The sequence below is a fragment of the Tachysurus fulvidraco genome, chromosome 8 (assembly GCF_022655615.1).
Source record: "Tachysurus fulvidraco isolate hzauxx_2018 chromosome 8, HZAU_PFXX_2.0, whole genome shotgun sequence".
NCBI classification, from domain to species: Eukaryota; Metazoa; Chordata; class Actinopteri; order Siluriformes; family Bagridae; genus Tachysurus; species Tachysurus fulvidraco.
In genome coordinates this window covers 1,937,513-1,960,838 of record NC_062525.1, presented here as the reverse complement: position 1 = coordinate 1,960,838, position 23,326 = coordinate 1,937,513, and the positions used below count along the sequence as shown (strand labels likewise).

The following is a 23,326-nucleotide window of genomic DNA, read 5'->3' as shown; positions in this document are numbered from 1 at the left end:
TTAAGCTCTAAAAAACACGTGTGACATATTTTTTTTACTCAGAATCCCAGAATGCACTGCTGCTAGACACTGCACTCTTGTTGAGAGTTTTTTCCTCAGTTTCCCTCCTCTTGCATGAGCAGGTCCCGGCTGTGGAAGACGGAAGGCACTGAATGCAATCTTTGTGGTTTGAAAACTTTACAATTTACTCTTGAGATTGATTCAGAACTCAGTCTGAATTCCAAGGTCCATCTTCTTTACTGCTTATCCTACACAGGATGGAAGGAGAACCTGGAGTCTATCCCAGGGACCTTCACAGGGCTGGTTGGGGTACCAACACATTGCAGGGCACACACATTTCTTTGGACTGGGAGGAAACCCGTCAAACACGGAGAGAACTTTCAAAGTCCACACACAGCTCAGTGGTAGGAATCAAACCCCAACCCTGTAGACTTGCGAAGCTAACTTGCTAACGGCTAATCCTTTAAGTCTCCAATAATACTATATAATAAATGATATAATAACTCATCTGGCAATCAGTCGAGACACTACACTTACCCACAATCCTCTTCTGTGTGCTCTAACGCAACACAAATTTGCCCTATACACGTCTGTCAAACATTCACTAATGTCATCATTTCATCCATTTCACAAAGCATTATAAATGACTAATAATCATTCCACTCTGATATCCTGAGGATTCATCCATCTTCTGGCTTGTGCTCCGGTGTTAGAGTGGATTAATGTGTATCATGATTTCTAAAGGCTCTGTGGATAAATTTGTACCATCCTTCACCTCCTCGAGAGTTGCCTGAGTCGGATTAAGCGCAATGAGCTTAAGTGGTGCGAGCGCACGGACATGTCCTGCAGACCAGCCGGCTCCTCACTCCTGCCCCCAGCCACACCGTGAGCATGTTCTCCTCAATGCTAACAGCACTGCTGCTTCTCTATCGGGTCTATTTAGCGGTCGGGATCTGCGTGACGGGATGCTCGTGCACTGAGGACAGTGCTGGAAGGTGAGTCAGCTAATAAACTACTGAGATAAACAGCTTGGACGTGAAGGATCTGTCTGCGTTTGTATATTACGTGACAATATGTGGAGTTACTGTCACCACTCGTAACCGAAGATGGTTATTTTCCTGTAACGCCACGTACCCAGGTGTTTCATTCAACTCAGTAGTAACATTGCAAAAAAGTTTAAGACCCCTCTGTCCTTAAGATGTGGGAAAACTTAGTTAGAGCTTAACTTGAACTGTTTACCCTTTGAATAAGCGGTTGTCATAGAAATGACAGCATATTATATATAAGGAGTGCATTAAAGCTTTATGACTAGAGACTTCATCAACAGCTTCTGATAAAACAGATAAAATCAGCTGTGGTTAATCGACATCGTTCAATGTTCTTCTGTCTCTTCTAGGTCTTTATTGTGCATGGAACCTGCTTTAGGATCAATTCCTGAGAACCTGCCTGGAGATTTCATAAAAATCAGAATCGAGAATTCACGTCTCACAGAAATACCCCAAAGAGCTTTTTCCACGATCAGTGCCTTGGAGTCGCTGTGGCTGAACTTTAACACCATCACACTGATGAATATGAAGAGCCTTGAAGGTCTGTCTAACCTGACTGAGCTCAGGCTGGAAGGGAATAAACTGAGGAGCATTCCGTGGACGGCCTTTCAGGAAACACCGCAACTCAGAATCCTGGATCTGAAGCACAACCGTTTGGATGTGCTGCCAGAGTTCGCTCTACGCCACCTGCCCTCACTGACCTATTTAGATTTATCTTTCAATCAGCTTACGGTGATCCCCCCGGATGTTTTCCTCAACTGGCCTCGCTATCAGGGGCGAAAGCACAGCAGGTGGAAGGAGAGCGAAACTAACATGGTCTTAGCGCTGCATGATAACCAGTGGCTGTGTGATTGCCGGCTCAAAGGCTTCGTCGACTTTGTCAAATCCGTCAGTCCGCCTATCATCCTGATGAACTCGTACCTGTCCTGCTCCTCTCCGAAGACCAAAGCCGGGAAATTTTTCCATGAGGTTGAGCTGAGGAATTGTCTAAGGCCAGAAAGTTCTACGCCCAATGCTAACGTCACGGCAACGCCAGGGTCCAACACCACGCTGAGGTGCTTCGTGAAGGCAAGGCCCGGTGCTGTGGTTCGATGGAGCTACAGTCTAAAGTCCATCAGAGGATTCACAGGTAAAGGAACTGCTCAGCTGAGGAGCAGACGAATCATGCTAATACTTGCTCAGATGCAAAAACATGATTAGCATGTCTACTGTCCGATCACATTATTACAACAAATTTAACTAACAGAAGATCTTGTATTTGTTAAATAACAACAGCATTTCCTGAGGTTTACGAAAATTATATATTTATTAGCTTCCTTCTACTGAAAATTCACAAAGGCTAACGATAGCTTAAAGATATTAGCATTATGGGCATTACAAGCCGACTAGAGATATCTAAGTGCACTTTTACACTTATTACAGCATCGGTTTAGTTTGATTCGCACTGTACAAGATTAAAGAAGCTTATTGAGTAGCTAAAATTGGACAAGTGAAGATCTGGAAAGGACAGCTATTCTTCTTCCGATCTCTACTTCTTACCACATGATAGCCTCAGATTACTGTTCTTGGCTAAAGGAGAGGAACCTCATGTGCTCTTCTGTTGTCCCAGCGGGAGCTTCTGAAATACTCAAACCAGCTTATTCTGTACCAGCAGCCATTCTATGAGCAAAGTAACTGATGCCCCTTTTCCACCAGAAAGAACTGGGTGCAGGTTCAGAGCTAGCGCTGGTCCTGGTTCAAAGTTGATTCCACTGGCAAACCTTCTAAGAACCAGTTTGCCTTTCCACCGGCTAGAGAGCATCACAGAGCCGAGTGTGACGTCACTGTATACGTGTCACGTGTCCCAGCGACGTTAGCGCAGCAGCGGCAAACACAAACACAACAACAATGGTGGATGTTGCTTTACTGTTAATGCTCATGGCTTTGCGAACCTACATTAACATCCAAACGCGGCGAATAAAACGTGTACGTGCAGCTCCATGTAATACATACCTTTATTGTCTGTGGTAGATCTGAAACTCTAAACCATGCTAGTGCTAAACTCGTCTGGACTCTCGGTTTAGCAGCCACTTAACACACTGGATTCTGATCACACTTATGCAGATGCACAAAAGCACCAGAATACTAGAACCGAGTCGAGGCGAGATATTTATATTAACTGAGCAATATAAAGTACTAACTGTGCATGTAAGACTGCCCTCTAGTGGTGTGGAGGTGAATTGTCTATGATAGACAGAATACACTAGTGAACATGTATGCACTGGCAGATGGATAATCTGGGGATGTTCTATAGATGTATTTTTTTGAGATCATAATTTAATCCAGTTTACAAAATAATGCCTGTATAGCATTTGAAAATGGCAGAAGGACCTCCTGAGGAACACTTAGACAATCTTCACGTCTTACATTTTTTTTAAACACGTGCATCTGTGACATCACATCAAGCTGGAAGATGGTAAGAGAACAGGTTGTGTAGGCGTGGCTTAACAAAATTAATCTATCTTTAGTTAGCACTATTTTGACAAGATCGTTTTCCCGATGAAAAAATAAACTTTCACTTCTTTACTGTTTAGAAAAAAATTATCATCTTATCATCTTAAGATCTTATCATCTTCACATTCTCTTTTTTTCTGTTCCTCTCTGTGAAGTTTCTCAGTCTCAGGTGAATGAAGATATGATCATCTCAGCATTAATCATCCCATCGGTGCGCTCATCGGATCACGGCCTCTACAAATGCAGCGCCGGCAACTTCATTGGGAATTCTTCTGTTAGCATCCAGCTCAACGTCCTGCACTCCAACGCTTCCTTTGCGATGTCCCCTGGCTTTCCTCTGCCTTCTGTAAACGAAAACATCTACATCGATATACGAATCGCCAAGCAGACGGTGTACGGTATAACCATCGAGTGGTATGCGGCAACAGAGAAACCGTCTGAAACCTGGTTTACTGTCCATTTTGGTCGCTATGATGCTCCAAAAAAAGAGGCTCTGTATGTCGGCCCTGGCATCAACAAGTACTCGGTGAACGATCTGGAACCAGCTACCAAGTACGAGGTGTGCGTGTCGCTGAAGAATCAGTTGCCTCGTCCTGAACAGTGTATTGTTTTTGTGACGGGGAGCAGTACGAACGAATTAGAGCAGCGCGAGCGACTCATCCACATCATTGTGATCGTTTGCGCCATGGTGTTAGCGGTTCCTGCAGGAATGTTCGCCTGTACCACCAACACCAGGATCCGCTGCTTGGATTGCTGTACTCGGGTCTGCATCAGAAATCAGGGAAGGAGAGAAGCAAAGGACTCGCAAGAAAACGACAGGCAGGGAACATTTGACAGTCTCCAGGCGGCGAGCGACGAAGGACTTTACAGAGACTGTGGGAAAGAACAGAAGTGGAGACGGCGCTCGGAAGACAGAGTGCAGAAGGGTAACAGCGCACAGCTCTACTGACCCACATGCCAGATATCTGCGAGTCAATTCCCACAAACACGGAATCGAATTTTGACTCACAAGTGGTTAATAAGATACTGACACACTGGAGGAGAACTCTCCTAATAGGCATGGTCTAATATTCAAATATTCGAGAGCACGCTTAATTGACAGCAAGTTTTGCGTTTTTTTTTATCCTGACACACACCAACACGACCTAGATTAGCTATTGTTTGCTTACTTGCTAAACCTCTGTGTAGGTGGAACTTGCAACATGTCTGCTTTATGATTGGGCAGAAAGGTTGCGCATGCTTTATTCTAAATTAACCCCGCCTACTTTTCCACTAATTAGCTTTAACGTGTTTCACTATAGCTGAAGTTCTGTGGAGGAATGTATGACAGCAGATATTGTAAAATAGTGATCATTACTCAGCTGTACAGCATAGAGGAAAGCTTTAGGTCTGGAATATCCGTGGAACAGGCCACGCCCACAATAGTCTAACTTAAAATGATGAATAGATGTCCTGAAATTAGACAGAGAAATGTCCTGTCTCTGAGTATTGATCGCTATCAGATCACTGATTGGTTGATTTATGTAAAAGAAAAAAATAAATGTTATACTGAGTGTGTTTGTTGTGAGATTAACCTGGAGTCATCGTGTGGACATGACTGGACTTTTTTCAACAGGAACAATCTGGAGTTTTTGTTGAAAATCTTTGAAAATCGTTGTGTGTGTGTGTGTGTGTGTGTGTGTGTGTGTGTGTGTGTGTGTGTGTGTGTGTGTAATCTTGTTGTATTTAATAAACAATCTACTAAACTGTTTTAATGTGTAAGTGAGAAACAGCCGCTCACACGTCAGTCACGTTTGTTCATATTTATTCAAAATAAAACAAAGACATTGAAGTTTCTGAGCAGCGTGAATAATTAAAAGAGACGTGAAACATTGTCGAGTTTAATCAGAACAGCAGATCCAGACATCGCTACAGCTTCATCATAAACAGAGCATTGAAGGTCTGCATGGAAACTTCTGGAAGTCTGTGACGCTTCAGCTGGAATAATTTCGGTACAGGAGCTTCGTAGTTAAAATAAGATGAGTGTCAGTGTTAGTAGTGTTTACGGAAGCGTATTGCGTTCACTTGAGGTAAAAAAATCTACTCTGTTTTTCTGAATTAACGACTTAATTATCTCAGAATTATGAGATAAATTTTCATGAATAGAATTTTTTTGCTCTGATTTTCTGAATTAACGACTTAATTATCTCAGAATTATGAGATCATTTTTCATGAATAAAAAGTTTTTTGCTCTGTTTTTCTGAATTAATGACTTAATTATCTCAAAATTATAAGATACATATTTTGAAAAACATTTTTTCACTGTTTTTATGAATTAATGAGTTAATTATCTCAGAATTATGAGAATAATCTTCATGAAAAAAATTATTTTACTCTGTTTTTCTGAATTACCTTTTTTCTGATCCCTTAAACTTGAAAGGCGGGACATGTTTACTTCCATGCAATCCACCTAAAATAGAGCTCCTGGCAGGATTTTGAGGGATCAGAACCAAAACAGAACAATTACATTTTTTTTTTAATGAAAAATGATCTCATAAATCTGAGATAATTAAGTCGTTAATTCTTAAAAACAGAGTAGATTTTTTTTCCTGAAGTGAATGCAATACGCTTCCGTACGTGTTTAACGTGAGCATTATTTGATTTAGATTTTTGTAAAACATTCATGTATTTTTGTATATTATATATATGTTACAAGAGCTGACTAAAGAAACAACTGTTGAGTACAAAATCCTACTAAGGTGAGGAAACTAGTATATATAAAGAAAAGTAAAGAAAAGCAAAGAAACGATGTGTCCAATGTCTTGTGTCTGATGTATCAAGTCTGGTATTTGATGTCTTATGTGTGATATCTCATGTCTACTGTCTGATGCCTAATGTCTGTTGTCTAATGTCTAGTGTTTGAGGTCTGGTGTCTGTTGTCTAATGTCTCATGTCTGGTGTCTGATATCTGGTGTCTGGTGTCTGTTGTCTAATGTCTCATGTCTGGTGTCTGATATCTGGTGTCTTGGGTCTGTTGTCTAATGTCTCATGTCTGGTGTCTGATATCTGGTGTCTGTTGTCTAATGTCTCATGTCTGGTGTCTGATATCTGGTGTCTTGGGTCTGTTGTCTAATGTCTCATGTCTGGTGTCTCATGTCTGATTGGTGCTCGGTGTATGATGTCCATTAACATTAATCTTTCGTAAATTAATATCTTCTTATTTTTAAATATTTGTCTTACACAGTAACTATAGTGCACAGCGTATTTACATATTTAAACCTCTGCTACAATTCTGCCTTCAAACCTGTAGGGGGTGGGGCTAGGGGTGGAGTCATGCTACCAAATAAGGAGTTACGCTCCTTATTAGTTATTGTTTAGTGGGTGTGGTTTGAGGCAGAAAGTTTAAAGAAAATTTTACACATTACTTCTTAGCTACATTAACTTCCTAGCTCCAGTGCAACACTAATCCTACATCCATGCTAACAGACGATTAGCCTGAACGCTTCCTTGGATTAAATGTGTATAGAGACATTATAGAGAAACATAAAGCAGTAGAAAGTAGAGATCTGCTTCCCCTCTGGCAAATGTACACGGCAAGCATGGTTAGCTCCAAGAAAAAAGATAGCACATACAGTACAGTAGCTATCGAATGACATCAGCCCTAATGCCGGACAGGCCACGCCCACAAGAAACAAACTACAAGCAACACAATCTGTGGGAACGTACGGAGAAATAAAGTTCAGACACCAAAAGAGGGGAAATTTGTGTCGCAAAAAAAAAAGAAACATGAAAGTGAAAAATTCTGACTCCATCTTTTCTTTGTACATGTCTTCTTTGTTCCTGCAGATGTTAGCGATGGGTTTAGCTCAGCAGAGTCTAAGAGTCAGAGTCAGAGTGAAGAAACTCTGGAGAACCTACTGCATTATAAACTACGATAAATGATACAGTAAATAAATGATCTCTTTAATTCTAGTTGCTTCTTCCTTTATATGGAGCAGCTTTAATTAGTGAAATCTGAAACCAGAACCGTTCGCCTCAGCACTATTTACATACCTTTTATTTGTATACACCTAATTATTATTAGCCGTAGCAGAAGTATTAGCGTTTCGATATTTCTTTGCGTATTGTTTATAAAAAGCAGAAGCAGAATATTAACTCGGATCTACTGCCACCCTCGAGTTGCGTTTCCTGATTGTAATCTCCTTTGCTTCTTTTTTCGGAGATAGCAGAGTGATCTATGCTAATCTGGCAGTGAGGATCTATGCTAGCATGTTTGCTAAGCCAGTGTTTTTAGCAGTAGTAGCCCTGATTAGCCTCGATGATCTTTTGCTCCAGCCTTTTCTTCAGCTCTGTGACCAGTGCTGAGCTGACAGTCCCCTCTCTCCTCTTGTTAGGCTGATCTTCTGGATCTCTGCTGCTGCTGCTGGGTCTCTCGTTGGAGCTCCACGAGCTTAGGGAGCCTGAGACAGTTGGCACAGCATTGTGCTGCTTGCTCATTCTGGGGTTGTTACACGGTGGAGGTGGAGGCAGGAGTGGTGCACACGGTGGTGGAGGTTTGGACCATGATCTGTCGCTCTTCAGGTTGCTCTCCACATCATGACCAGCAAGGGACCTGTTGGGGTTCTTTGAGTTCTCGAGAGTGAAGTTCCAGTGCTGGGGTTCTCCACGTCGGCGGCGGATGACACGGTGGGAAGGCCCGATCCTGTTAGACTTTGTGTTGCGCAGGTACATCGCCGTGGAGATCACCACAGTGACCATCACCATCACACTAATGACCCCAGCAGCCATGCCCAAAGCCTTTACTGGATTGTCTCTGCTCTGCATTAAAAAAGCTGTCACAGGGCCAGAGAGATGATTCTGAAAAACAGCACAAAATGTTCTAATGCACTGGTATCTGATTGGTCAGAATGTGCTGATTCTGGAGAACAGCAGCTCTGACAGAAGAGCAGACTCATATTAATGTTCTGATACTTTATGGTTTGCAGAGTAACTTACTGCTTCAGTGATTTGAAGCTGGACCAAAGCGGTGGTCATGAACGACGGAGAACCTCGATCTCGTGCCTGCACCACCACTGACCACTTGAAGTCATGCTGTCCTGTGATGTTCTGCACTGTCTCCATGGACTTGATGAACGGCTTGAGCTTGATTTCGCCCGTGCTGGTGTTGATGTCAAAAACATTCTTCGGCTCGGTCTTCATGATGGAATACTCAATCACGTTGTTGGGTTCCTCAGCATCATCATCCATTGCCTGCACACAGGGACACATTTAGCAAAGAAGCTACAAAGCTATGCTATGAATGCTATCACTTATTGCTAGCTGCCTTAACATTGATCAGCTGAAGTTTCCTTATGCTGCATTTCAGTTTTTCAGGTTCTGTGGTGCCTCATAAGGATCTATGTCATGAATTTCTGTTGCATTATGGGAATTTGAAATTACAACCTTCCAGTAATATAGTGAACCCATAGGTATCTTCACCACCAGGTTCTACTGTAGCATGAGAAACCTCAGGAACAGTTTATCAAAATTGGTGTAAATTCTCAGATCAACACTCAGCATGGTGCAGACCTCTATCTTCACAGAAGCTCCGAGAACCATGGTCTTCTCCAGGGCGTTCTGGTTAAACTCTGGAGAATGATCGTTCTGATCTAGGACCGTGACGAACACCTCGGCCAAGCTGTACTTCCCCTCGCTGTCTTCTGCTTTCAAGTAGAAATTATACTTTGACTTCACCTCTGCGTCCAGAGATGCCCAGGGCTGAGTGTAGATGATCCCTGAGGTGGGGTGGATGAGGAATCTGTGGAACAAATGGAAAAAAAAAAACTTCAGTACACATGATCAGACTCAGAGCGATGCAGGTCTGTCAGAAGATTCATCACCCGCACTTTTACAAAACCCTTAAAGGTTCTTTATAATATATTCCATGCAGAACCCTCGAAGAACGAATTTTCTGAATTTTCCAAGATCAGAATGTACAATGGGAAAGTCGTGGCCTAATGGTTAAAGAGTCTGACTCGTAATCCTAAGGTTGTGGGTTCGAGTCTCGGGCCGGCCATGACTGAGGTGCCCTTGAGCAAGGCACCGAACCCCCCATCTGCTCCCCGGGCATCGCAGAATGAATGGCTGTCCACTGCTCCGGGTGTGTGTGTGTGTGTGTGTGTGTGTGTGTGTGTGTTCACTGCTGTGTGTGCACTTTGAATGGGTCAAATGTAGAGAACGAATTCTGAGTTTGGGTCACCGTATGTCACGTCAATAGCTAGCCTGTTTGCTAACAGCTAGTAAGAACAAGCAGGAGTTTTAGTACTCAAGCGATTACTAAGCGATTACTAATTAGCGATTGGCATCCTTAGCTTCTCACTGATTTTGTCAACTGCAGAAAACTAAACTAAATCTAAAATAAAACATTATATCAACCCCTTTTTAATCATTAGAACGCTAACTAGAAGTTAGATGACTATCGAGCTTAGCACACAGCTTCAGCAGCTAAATGCAGCTTATCTGGATATCTCAAAGTCATTTAATATCATCACAAAATGAGAGGTAGATGATTACAGATGTTTGGCAGGAAATTATACACAAATGATGTGTTGGCGCTCCGTCCAGGGTGTATCCTGCCTCGATGCCCGATGACGCCTGAGATAGGCACAGGCTCCCCGTGACCCGAGAAGTTCGGATGAATGAATGAATGTTTAAATGAGAATCATAATAAGACCTCAATGAAGAAGAAACTTTTATAAAGATTACAGAAATGATCATAATGCCATCTAAGATTAATGAGATCATTTACATTACATGGTTCAGCTCAGTGTAGACATTTTATTCCTTGTTAGCTACATTAGCTTCGTAGCTCTTGATCAGATAAAAGAGGTCCAACGTTTTCTGATTAAAGTTTTTTCACATTAAATTATTTAAGTGCTAAATGTCATCTAAGTCTCTAAAACCATTTTAAAGCCTCGGTAAACTTCTCCCTGCACCATGAGGAGCCATGAGGTGCTCAGCTGCTGAATTAACGAGCCTCAAACCTGCCAGCTTTCACACGTCTGTCTCATCACACTTTCAGTGCCAGGTCTGAGCCAGGCATACATTAACAACTTCTTACAGTTTCCACACATTTCTGCTCTCATCAACACGTCTCTCTCTATCTCTCTCTCTCTCTCTCTCTCTCTCTCTCTCTCTCTCTCTCTCTCTCTCTCTCTCTCTTACCTGCTGTCACATCACATGACATGCTAATTAGACCTGACTCACACTGCCAGGCTATTTTTACTTGTCCAATCGGATTACAGGATTATCTCTCAGCTTCATCTTCATTATCTCTCAGCTTCAGTCTCTGATAAAGCCGAGCCTGTGTCCCAAATTACTCCATACTGACTTTGTAGGCCACCAAACAAAATATCTGGCTTTTTATGTCCACAAACTACAGTTTCATTATAAAACCCCATCATGAATACTCACAATGTACAGTGTAAATTAAACACCACATCTGACCCGGTGTGGTGTTCATTACATTTTCAAAAAACTATTGGACACTTTAGTCGGTGAGTGGGCACTTAGTTGAAACGAGATAACATATGACTACGTAGCTTAGCTAGGGGACAATGACAGTTAGCTAGGGGACAATGACAGTCAGCTAGGGGATGATTACTGTTAGCTAGGGGACAATTACTGTTAGCTAGGGGACAATTACTGTTAGCTAGGGGATGATTACTGTTAGCTAGGGGATGATTACAGTTAGCTAGGGGACAATTACTGTTAGCTAGGGGATGATTACAGTTAGCTAGGGGATGATTACTGTTAGCTAGGGGACAATTACTGTTAGCTAGGGGATGATTACTGTTAGCTAGGGGATGATTACTGTTAGCTAGGAGATGATTACAGTTAGCTAGGGGACAATGACAGTGAGCTTACAGACAAAGACAGTTAGCTAAAGGACAATGACAGTGGGCTAGGGGACAATGACAGTGAGCCAAGGGACAATGACAGTGAGTTAGGGGACAATGACAGTTAGTTACAGGACAATAACAGTGAGCTAGGGGACAATGACAGTTAGTTACAGGACAATGACAGTTAGTTACAGGACAATAACAGTGAGCTAGGGGACAATGACAGTTAGTTACAGGACAATGACAGTTAGTAACAGGACAATAACAGTGATGTAGGGGACAATAACAGTGAGCTAGGGAACAATGACAGTGAGCTAGGGGACAATGACAGTTAGTTACAGGACAATGACAGTTAGTTACAGAACAATGACAGTGAGGTAGGGGACAATGACAGTGAGCTAGGGGACAATGACAGTGAGCTAGGGGACAATGACAGTTAGTTACAGGACAATGACAGTTAGTTACAGAACAATAACAGTGAGCTAGGGGACAATGACAGTGAGGTAGGGGACAATGACAGTGAGCTAGGGGACAATGACAGTTAGTTACAGGACAATGACAGTGAGTTAGGGGACATAAACTATTCCACATTCTGTCTGTCAGTTCTATCAGATATAACGTGTAGAGTTGTAAATATAGATAGTAGCCATTTGCACAGGACTCACAGATCAGATCCTGAGCCGTAGATGGAATATTTCACTTCTCCCCAAGGCCCTGAGTCAGGATCCAATGCCTGGAGAGAAAAATCCATTATTACAGTTAACACAAAGCATTGTCCAATCTATAGTGTCTAATCAAACTGCTTACTCTTCTGTCTTATCTATACCACTGTCCAAGTCTAATTTCTAATCTTCTAATCTAACCGTCAAAGTCTAATCTTCACCGTCTAATTTCTATGTTAATTCCTACTGTCCAATGTCTGCTACCTAATATCTACTCCCTCCTGTCTATGCAATATCTGGGGTCCAACCTTACTGTCTAATTTCTAGTGTCAAATCTACACCGGATTCTCTGGTGTCTAATTTGTACAGTCCAATTCTCATTGTCTTATCTGTATCTTATCAGAAGTCTTTTAATTTACATATTCCAGTATCCTGTGTTTGTAATATTCACAGACTCTGTTCTCACATCAGATCTAATCAATTCAGAGCTATCATTAGAGTCTGACTCATCGTCATGGCGACGCAGCCGGACCGAAAACGACGGCCTTCCTGCCAAGAACTTAATTAACATCTCTGTATATTCGTGACGCTTCTGAAGACGGGACTCGAATCTGGACATTTTCCATGAGATGATGTGAGAGAAACACATTTCTCAAATCCACAGTTTAACTCTAAAAAACGCAGAAGTGAGAAAAGAAAAGAGAACGAGAGCGACGTCACACCTCTGTTCCTGAGACACTGTGATTTCAGCCGTCTGACAAACGACGTGGGGGAATAAACACTTCCATGTCACGTCACTATGCAGAATTTTGTGCTGTGACGGATTTAATTCTAAATGTTAAGCTCCTCGTTTTGGGGGGAAAAATAAATAAATAAAATTATAATGTCCTAAAATGATAAAAAAAAAATTTACTTATTTATTTAGAAGTTTTTTCAGTGGCTTATTTAAGAACATTTTTACCAGTGATTTAGAAAGTGAATGTAAATCTCATCAATTTTAAGCTGAACTGAAGTTTTTGGGATTATCAAGTGAACAAATCTGCATTTTAGTAACTTCTCTACAGTGACGTTAAACCCATGACGCTCAACATAATGGATTTAAGGAATTTTCTAGCTAGTTTTGTGAACGCTAATGCTAATTTTAGCTTGCAGACAGTGTTTAGCGGCTAAAAGCTTGCGCCAGTTTTTTAATAGGAATTTAGCTTTTTTGTATAATGTCTCTGTTTCAAGTCTATCTTTCTGTTTCTCTCTTTCTGTGTGTGAGTGTATGTGTGGGTGGTATGTGGGTGTGTGTGTGTGGATGTGTCTGTGGTTGGGTGTGTGTGTGGGGGGGGGGTGTTTGTGTGTGTGTGTGGGGGGTGCTTGGTTGTGTGGGTGTGTGTGTGGGTAGGTGTGTGTGTTTGTGTGTGTGTGTGTGTGTGTGTGTGTGTGGGTGCTTGGTTGTGTGGGTGTGTGTGTGGGTAGGTGTGTGTGTGTGTGTGTGTGGGTGTGTGTGTGGGAAGTTTAGTGTTGCAGAGTCACAAACACAGTGCAAACACACACACACACACACACACACACACACACACACACACACACACACACACACGCTTGTAAAGAAGTTGCAAGCTTTTTTAGCATTAATGTGTATCAGCTTCAGACTGTGTTCCATGTGTTAATGGTCTAGGGGGCACTTACTTTTGCTGAGTGTGTTTGAATGGAACTTAGCAGTGTGTTGTGTTGTACGTACAGTGACGGACGTGACGGTGGAGCCTCCAGGCGAGTTCTCTGGGATCCTGGCAACATAGAACTCAGAGGAAAACCTGGGAATGTTGTCGTTTACGTCCTGAAGGTGGATTATGATGTCAGCTGTGGCACTGAAACGCTCCGGGGTGTCGATTTCTACTGCTAACAACTGAGAAAAACAAACAAACAAAAACAAAACAGAAACATGATGTCATTTTATTTGTTCGATTATTTATTTATGTAATTAATGAGGATATGAAGCTAGTGGGTGCAAGTGTTGGGGTTGCAGAAGATAGGGATAGGTGGAGAGAGATGATTCGCTGTGGCGACCCCTGAAGGGAAATTCTAGATTATTTATTTATATTATATATTTTATTAAATAATTTATTATCTATTTATTATTGTTTTTGATTAATAAATTGTTTCATGCACATTTTAGGAAATATTTTAATCATCATGTTTGTTAAAAAGTTTGTACACCCAGTTTTAGATCTTCAGTTGTACTCTTTATTTTTTATTTAATAAACAGTGTGAAAAAACCCACAAACACAGAAATTACACAGCATTCTAATGATAAAAATGTTAAATCCAGTCGACGTTTCTTCACCGTGTTCCTGATGAAGTTTCATCTCGCTCGGCTTCATCTGCACCTCAGAGCTGATACAGCATATTTGTACGCTCCTGTGCTGACACGTTAGCGTTTCTATAGCAACCGTTTGATTAAACATATGGAGACATGTTTCATGAACAGATGTGGAAGGAGACTCCAGTGTCAGCACTGTTTATCAGTCAGTGGTGAAGCTGGAGCTTGAAGTTACACGTCATCTTCAGGACGCCAGTGTTGTAATGTAACGGAGTACAAACACTTCGTTACCGTACTTAAGTAGAAATGTCACGTATCTGTACTTTACTTCGCTATTTAAATTGATGTCAACTTTCACTTTTACTCCACTACATGTCCTAGATAAAATGTACACTTTTACTCCGTTATATTCCCACTAAGCGTCTTCGTTACTCGTTACTACAGAATAAAATCAGAGGAAATGTGTGCGACTGCAATAAGGGAGGTTTGGTGAATCACTGCTCCTAGATTACATTACGCACGTCCGCGCGCTACGGAGAAGCACAGGTACGCGCAGCGTGCACGCGCAGTCAGAGCTGGAGGCGTTTATCTATAACGTTAATCGGCGGAAAGCCGCAAAGACGGCAACCAAAAGCAGTGAAATGTCACTATTCTTATTACCAGAGTTGTAGCACAAACACAATATTAATGCAAACAATCCATTCAATACTAAATAAAAATAACATTTATTGATTCGGTCTTTGTTTTGTGAATATTAGTTTATTAATGACGTCATTCATCGGACACACTGATTGTAGAGAACGCACACACACATGAACTGATCTGATTCAAGACTGACATCATTACATCATGCATAAAATTTTGGTGTCCACTTTCACCATTTTAAATAATACCATAGCTTTTGGCTTACTATGTAGTCATATAATATATAATATAAAACTCTTCTTGTTTTAAATTCTCACTGAGGGATAAAACCCCTAAAGATGAAACCCTAGAACTGCCCCTGATCTTATACCTACCGAAAATCGCTGGAATTTTACTTTTTACTTTTACTTCAAATACTTAAGTACATTAAATATCAGAAAATGACTTTTGATACTTAAGTACAGTAAATATCAGATACTTTAAGACTTTTACTTGAGTAATATTCTAAAAGGTGACTTTCACTTCTACCGAAGTCTTTTTCTAGTACGATACTTGTACTTTTACTCGAGTATCGCTGTCTGGTACTTTATACAACACTGCAGGACGGAGGAGTTTACATTTTGGTTTCTATGGTAACGATAATCTAAAAGATCGTATTTTTTTTTAAATTTTGTTCATTTCAAATGAAAGAGAATATAGAGAGAGTGACGAGAGAACGAGTGTTTTGTCTGCTATAACGTAAGTGACAACAGGAACTCAAGTGGACAGTAGCTGTAACCCCACACCATCACCACCCCAGGGGTGATTATTTTCCTCTAACAACATGGCTCACTGTGTCTAATCCCTCCTCTAAGCAGAAGTTGTGTAAAATCTAGCACTGTGTGAACTGCACCTCGGTGTTCAGGTGGTTTTTGTACCTTGAATGTTAAGAAGGAGTGTTTCTCATAGTCGATGGCACTTGAGTTCTCTACGATGATGGTGACTTGGGCTTCGTTGAGAACGGTCTGAGGAACGACACGGAGAACACGCCCAGGTCCAACCAGTCTGAGTCTGAATTTAGCATTTGCTCCCTGAGACAAAAAAAATAAATAAATCCACACAAAATAACGTTATTAAACAGTTCATAAAAAAAACATGAGACGTATCACAGTGTGAGGAGGATGATGATGTTTGCTCCTGTGTGTGTGTGTGTGTGTGTGTGTGTGTGTGTGTGTGTGTGTGTGTGTGTGTGTGTGTGTGTGTGTGTGTGTGTTGGAGGAGTCTGTGTAACACTTCATAATAATTAATCATGAAAGGTCTTGACACTTTATAGCGAGTTTTATTCTGCATTGTTTAAGGAATCATATGAAGTGGATTATTTTCCTCTAACGTCTCGACCCCACGGGTCAGGGGTTTTATTCCTCTTAGAGTGCAGCAGTTTATCACCATTAAAATTTTTAATCAAATAAAGAATAAATGTTTTGAGGTTGGGGGCCACGGTGGCTTAGTGGTTAGCACATTCACCTCACACCTCCAGGGTTGGGGGTTCGATTCCCGCCTCCGCCTTGTGTGTGTGGAGTTTGCATGTTCTCCCCGTGCCTCGGGGGTTTCCTCCGGGTACTCCGGTTTCCTCCCCCGGTCCAAAAAGACATGCATGGTAGGTTGATTGGCATCTCTGGAAAATTGTCCGTTGTGTGTGTGTGTGTGTGAGTGTATGAGAGTGTGTGTGCCCTGTGATGGGTTGGCACTCCGTACAGGGTGTATCCTGCCTCGATGCCCGATGACGCCTGAGATAGGCACAGGCTCCCCGTGACCCGAGAAGTTCGGATAGGCGGTAGAAAATGAGTGAGTGAGTGAGTTTTGAAGTCTATCAGAGAACAACTCACACTGCTATACACATTCTGTCCTGAAGAGGGCAAACCCTTAAAAGAAAAACTGCATTAGACTACTTCAGTTACAATTCACATAAAATCTAAGTGTCAGTAATGGCTGGGACTTTTCCCTGCCTGGACACTAGGGGGACATTCTGGCAGGTTTTGTGCCCTGTAGCTTGTGTGCCTTTAATCCCGTTGTCTTGTGCTTCATGTTTACTGAGTCCTTGTCTCTTGTCCTTGTCTCTTGACTCTCTTTTTATGTTGTCCCTGCATATGGGTCTGAATTTTAGTTGTGAAGACTTTCTTGATGTTCTTCTAGCGGAGAACTTCACCTGGTCACTCAACTCCAGCTCCATCACCAAGAAAGTCCACCAGCGTCTCTACTTCTTATGAAGGCTGAGGAAAGCCCATCTCCCTCCCCCCATCCTGAACATGTTCTACAGAGACCATTGAGATCACCATATAGTGAGGACAGCTGAGAAGATCACTGGTGTCTCTCTTCTGTCTATCATGGACATTTACACCACACGCTGCATCCACAAAGCCAACAGCATCGTGGACCTCACACACATCTCACACACACTCTTCACCCCACACACACCCCTCACACAGAATCTTCACTACAAACAAACATCCCTCACACACACACACACACCCCTCACACACACTCTTCACCCTCCTGCTGTCTGGAAAAAGGTACCAAAGCATTCGGGCCTCACGACCAGACTGTGTAACAGTTTCTTTTCACAAGCCATCAGACTTCTCAATAACTGAACTGAACTGTACTGAGCACAATAATCTCTCTCTCTCTCTCTCTCTCTCTCTCTCTCTCTCTCTCTCTCTCTCTCTCACTCTCACACACACACACACACACACACACACACACACACACACAGAAAGTTTGGAGAAACGTTGTCTCATTTGTCTGTTTTCTGATTTGACCTTTAAAAACATGCTCATACATTAAACTCCTGCTATAAGCTTTTTTTTTTTTGGAGTAAACGTCAATTTTGTTTCTTACAGTATGTCATAAAAAGATATCAAAGATTCCTCTAAAACCTGAGATCTACACTGTGGACACTTAACATGGTTGAGGCATGAAAAAGTGTTCAGAAACACAAAGATATGGAGAGATGTCGAGTGATGCAGAGTGATGCAGAGTGACATACAATAATGTAGAGTGATAGAGAGTGATGTAGTGATGTAGAGTGATATAGAGTGATAACAAGTGATACACAGTGGTGCAGAGTGATTTATAGTGATATAGAGTGACATACAATAATGTACAGTTATAGAGAGTGATGTAGATCGATGAACAGTAATGTGTAGTGATGTAGAGTAACGTGTAGTGATGTAGAGTAACGTGTAGTGATGTAGAGTGATATACAGTGATGTAAAGTGGCATACAGTGATATAGAGTGATGTAGCATGATATGATAGTGATGGAGACTGATATAGAGAGATATAGAGTGATATTGAGTGATGTATAGTGATGTAGAGTGATATACAGTGATGTAGAGTGATATAGAGTGATGTAGAGTGATGTAAAGTGATATACAGTGATGTAGAGTGATATACAGTGATGTAGAGTGATATAGAGTGATGTAGAGTGATATACAGTGATGTAGAGTGATATACAGTGATGTAGAGTGATGTAGAGTGATGCAGAGTGATATACAGTGATGTAGAGTGATGTAGAGTGATGTAGAGTGATGTAGAGTGATATACAGTGATACAGAGTGATATAAAGTGATATAGAGTGATATAGAGTGATGTAGAGTGATATACAGTGATATACAGTGATATACAGTGATGTAGAGTGATGTAGAGTGATGTAGAGTGATATACAGTGATGTAGAGTGATGTAGAGTGATGTAGAGTGATGTAGAGTGATATACAGTGATACAGAGTGATATAAAGTGATATAGAGTGATATAGAGTGATGTAGAGTGATATAGAGTGATGTAGAGTGATGTAGAGTGATGTAGAGTGATGTAGAGTGATATACAGTGATACAGAGTGATATAAAGTGATATAGAGTGATATAGAGTGATGTAGAGTGATATACAGTGATATACAGTGATGTAGAGTGATGTAGAGTGATGTAGAGTGATATAGAGTGATGTAGAGTGATATACAGTGATATACAGTGATATACAGTGATGTAGAGTGATGTAGAGTGATATACAGTGATGTAGAGTGATACACAGTGATGTAGAGTGATGTAGAGTGATGTAGAGTGATGTAGAGTGATATACAAGGATACAGAGTGATATAGAGTGAAGTACAGTGATGTAGAGTGATATAGAGAGATAAACAGTGATACAGAGTGATGTAGAGTGATGTAGAGTGATATAGAGTGATATTCAGTGATACAGAGTGATATAAAGTGATATAGAGTGATGTAGAGTGATGTAGAGTGATATACAGTGATACAGAGTGATATAAAGTGATATAGAGTGATGTAGAGTGATGTAGAGTGATATACAGTGATACAGAGTGATATACAGTGATGTAGAGTGATACACAGTGATACAGAGTGATATACAGTGATGTAGAGTGATACACAGTGATGTAGAGTGATGTAGAGTGATGTACAGTGATATACAGTGATGTAGAGTGATATAGAGTGATATACAGTGATACAGAGTGATGTAGAGTGATGTACAGTGATATACAGTGATGTACCTGTACAGTATTTGAGTCTGCACTCAGTCAGAATATAACACCTGACGTTAATATTAAACACCAAAGTGATCACTGAGCTCCGCTTCCCTGCAGCTGTTGTGTGAATTTTATCACCGTCTCCAGCACTAACATTTTGTGATAATTTCATATTCCTGCCACTTCCTGAAGCTTCAGACAGTAAGCTGTGTTTTCTACTGAGTTATAAACAGCATACACACCTCCGTACATCCACAATACATCAATATCCATATAATCTGATAGACTTGATGATGTTTACTGAGAAGATGTGAGAACATGAAGCATCTGAATGTTTATAGAGTTTCATGAATAACTGACAAAACTGCAGAAGATCAGCAGAAGAATCTTTATACATCACTCTGGCTGTTAAATAACGATCAAATCTACGTCACCTTAATGACAAATTAAAGCCGAGTACTGAGCCTTGAGGAACACCTCAGAGCTGCATGGATTTGAGCTCGAAGCAAATGTTTTATTATAATTTTATTATCATTAAATGGTCTTATTCATTTAGATCTTAAAATATTCATTAAAAAAGCAAAAGTGTTTAATTACTATATGTAATAAATATTGGATTTTAATTAATTTACATACTGTAGTTAAAATAGTTACTCGTTTGAGAACCCAGAGCTTGTTTCTTTACAACGAGACGGTTCCATCTGGGGTAACAGGAGACAATGACACCCGAAGTGTGTCGCTTATTTCCAGTATATTCTGTTGTTTTGTTTCGGTTGCCGTCACTGCAGAAATCCCCACTTCACACAGATAGCATGTCGGAAATGGCGATAGTGATGTAAATGCTGTGGTGACAATCTCAGGGTTTTCCGCCATGACTTTAATCCAGAACACCGGCAGAGTTTCTAACTTTCTAATGACGTCTGTTTCCTGCTCATTGTTGCTAATTTGTGGGTTAAATTTGAGCAAACACAATATACACGTACACCAAGCACTGTTAAACATGACAAAGTACCGGTGAACAGAGAGAAGAGCGATACACACCTTCTCTCTCCAACAAAGCTACAACACCACTGCCGCTTGCAGCCGCTCGGCTCCAGAGGTCACCTAAACCCGGCCCCATATCATGATATTTTGCGCATGCGCGGTATCGGTGCGGCTTTAGGTGACGTCTCTCAGCTCCCGGTTAACCTCTCGTCCATGGAAAGTCGCACAAACCCGAGAGAAATACACCACAGTAAATAAAATGGGAATAATTTAATGTTCCTTGGGCGGCCCGGTAACATTTGGTCCATGGACCGGGGGTTGGGGACCACTGATCTACAGAATGTTGAGGACTGCTGCCTTAATTTTGTCGTTCCATGAACATAAGAATCCTTTAAAGGCAAAACTTCAAATTTGTTTTTTTACTAGATATAAAATCAAAATAATAAAACGTTTGCTCTAAAAACCCTTTCCACTGGTTCTGAGGTTTTCCTTAACAAGTTATGTTATGTTAAAGTTCAGTCATTTATGTTACCGATTTGATCAAACTTATGAAGGTCAATAATGTGTCTTAAAAAGTTACTAATTTAAAAAAAGAACTAACTCTAGATCTTGGTGTTTGTGTGTAACTAAACTCACACTGCTGATGAAGATTAAAGCGTCTGTATGTTACCTGGTCAGAATCGTTGACGGTGATCTTTAGCCCTTTCAGGATTTCTCCCTCAGGAGGATGTTCGTACATAGTCAGCTCAAATCTGTCCTGCTTCCCGCTCTCGCCGTAGAACGTGGGCGGATGGTTGTTCAGATCCACCACACGGACAGTCACCAGCGTCACGGCCGAGTCCAGCAGCTCCTTCTGGGGCCCCACCTCCGAGGCCTCGTGATAAAAAACATTGTACATTTTATTATTGCTTCACAGCTGATCTGCATTTGTGTCAAACACATTTAGAATAGTCTGTACCTTCACTTTCAGCTCATATAACTCGTTTTTCAGCTGGATGGGGAATGACATCAGAATGATGGAACCGCTGGAGCTGTTGATGCTGAAGGAGCCATCGCTTCCTGTATATCATAGCAAAAACATCAACAAAATGCAAAGGATTTATATGGGTTTGATCAGACGGATCTTTTTTTTTTGCATTATTATTATTATTATTATTATTATTATTATTATTATTATTATTATTATTATTGATAACTATAACAATAATCATAATTTATTACTTTAATTTACTGTAATTAATCATTTAAATCTGTAAAAATAACACATTAATTAACTAATAAATTAATTATATGTACGTAAGAATGATTTTTTTAATTATGCATCAATAATGAATGAATTATGTGATTTATTAAATAGAGAATTAAATATTTCATGTCTTGATGTATTTATTTGTTCATTTGTTTGTTGTTTTTATTCATTCAGTGTGTACATGTGGGATGTGGGGATGGGGTAGCTCAGTGTTTAAGGTGTTGGGCTACTGATCGGAAGGTCATGGGTTCAAACCCCAGGTCCACTAAGCTGCCACTGCTGGGCCCCTGAGCAAGGCCCTTAACCCCCAGTTGCTCAGTTGTAAGTCACTCTGGATAAGGGTGTCTGCTAAATGCCATAAATGTAAATGTACATGAATTATAATGAGGCTCATCTCTGATTAAAATCTGATTATATATAACGAGGAGTTAATTAGATTGATTCTGCTGCTTACCGTTAATGAGAGAGTAGATGACCGGACGAGGGTTGATCTGATCTCCGTCTCTCGCAGTCACGGTGAAAATCTCTGAACCCTGAACACAGGAAGTGAAAAGAACTGAGAAGTTTTAAAGATCTACAGATTTCATTTGTCTCACAGTTATAAACACTCTAAACCTGCAGTGACATAAAAGCTCAGACTGTGTGTGAAGATAGAAGAATGAATAGAAATAAGAAAAAATAAGAAGAATAAAATCAAACAGACTTCATGGTCATGTTCCAGACTGCGGTAATGTTTTCTACCCAGTTACGTGAACAACTCGATCGTTCTATCGTTATTACTGAACACTTTAGTCCAATCCAATCTGACCCCATCGTGTGGTTTTACTGTAGATTCCAGCACACGGAGACGGCGGAGATTCGGAGGTGAAAACAGACACACAGGATGAAGCGACTTCTTCAGTCCACTGATCAGTGACTTCAACCATTGTTTTATAACTCAGTGCTGTGTGAAAGAGCGATCTCTCTCGGCTAGATTAGAGTCTGATCAACGACGCATCGTGGCTCAGAGACTCGGAACCTGACTCGTTATTGGATGCTGCTGAAGCAGAAGTTCACAGCTACAGTACTCCACATGGTGCAGTCTAAGCAGCTTCACCCAGGGTGACATCATGATGTGACAGATTATTTTACACAATAATTTTAAAAATGATTTTATTTCATTATTAAGAGTAATATCTAAAACTCTGAGGTGGAAATGTTATGCGCAGCCTGTAGGATTGATGATGTATGTACCGCACAAATGAGACGTGATCCAGGTGATAAAAATGTGCTGCTAATTACAGTCAGGTTCCATCAGAGCGTCTCTCAACCTGAGATAAATCACAGCGTTTTATTAAATCAGCTCCAGATTACAGCGAGCTTTTATACATTCGGATAACAAAATGATGTAAATAAAACAAATGTATAAATAAAATGCACACAGAAGAGCACTATAGAGCATCATCAGTACAGTTCAGCTGCTGTACATCTGCTTATTGTGTAATAGTAATATATATATATACACACACACACACACATATATATATATATACACACACACACACACATATATATATATATATA

The 23,326-nt window shown here is 40.9% G+C and overlaps 2 protein-coding genes across 2 annotated transcripts in view; one reads left to right on the top strand and one right to left on the bottom strand.

Moving 5' to 3' along the window:
- Positions 1-714: 714 nt before the first annotated feature.
- Positions 715-5,104, top strand: lrit2 (leucine-rich repeat, immunoglobulin-like and transmembrane domains 2). Its single transcript, XM_027161041.2, has 3 exons — positions 715-995; positions 1,397-2,175; positions 3,695-5,104. Exons 1-3 carry the CDS (start codon positions 892-894, stop codon positions 4,486-4,488), a joined length of 1,677 nt encoding a protein of 558 aa, XP_027016842.2. The 5' UTR covers positions 715-891; the 3' UTR covers positions 4,489-5,104.
- A 703-nt stretch (positions 5,105-5,807) lies between these two features.
- Positions 5,808-23,326, bottom strand: part of LOC113652155 (cadherin-related family member 1) — a 30,774-nt gene continuing 13,255 nt past the window's right edge. The window contains exons 10-18 of the mRNA XM_047817804.1: positions 22,218-22,296; positions 21,473-21,573; positions 21,185-21,388; positions 15,931-16,083; positions 13,790-13,954; positions 12,064-12,131; positions 9,087-9,315; positions 8,514-8,768; positions 5,808-8,375 (exon numbers count right to left, since the gene is read on the bottom strand). Coding sequence (XP_047673760.1) covers positions 7,809-8,375; positions 8,514-8,768; positions 9,087-9,315; positions 12,064-12,131; positions 13,790-13,954; positions 15,931-16,083; positions 21,185-21,388; positions 21,473-21,573; positions 22,218-22,296 — 1,821 coding nt within the window. The 3' untranslated portion in view covers positions 5,808-7,808. The remainder of the gene's footprint in view (positions 8,376-8,513; positions 8,769-9,086; positions 9,316-12,063; positions 12,132-13,789; positions 13,955-15,930; positions 16,084-21,184; positions 21,389-21,472; positions 21,574-22,217; positions 22,297-23,326) is intronic.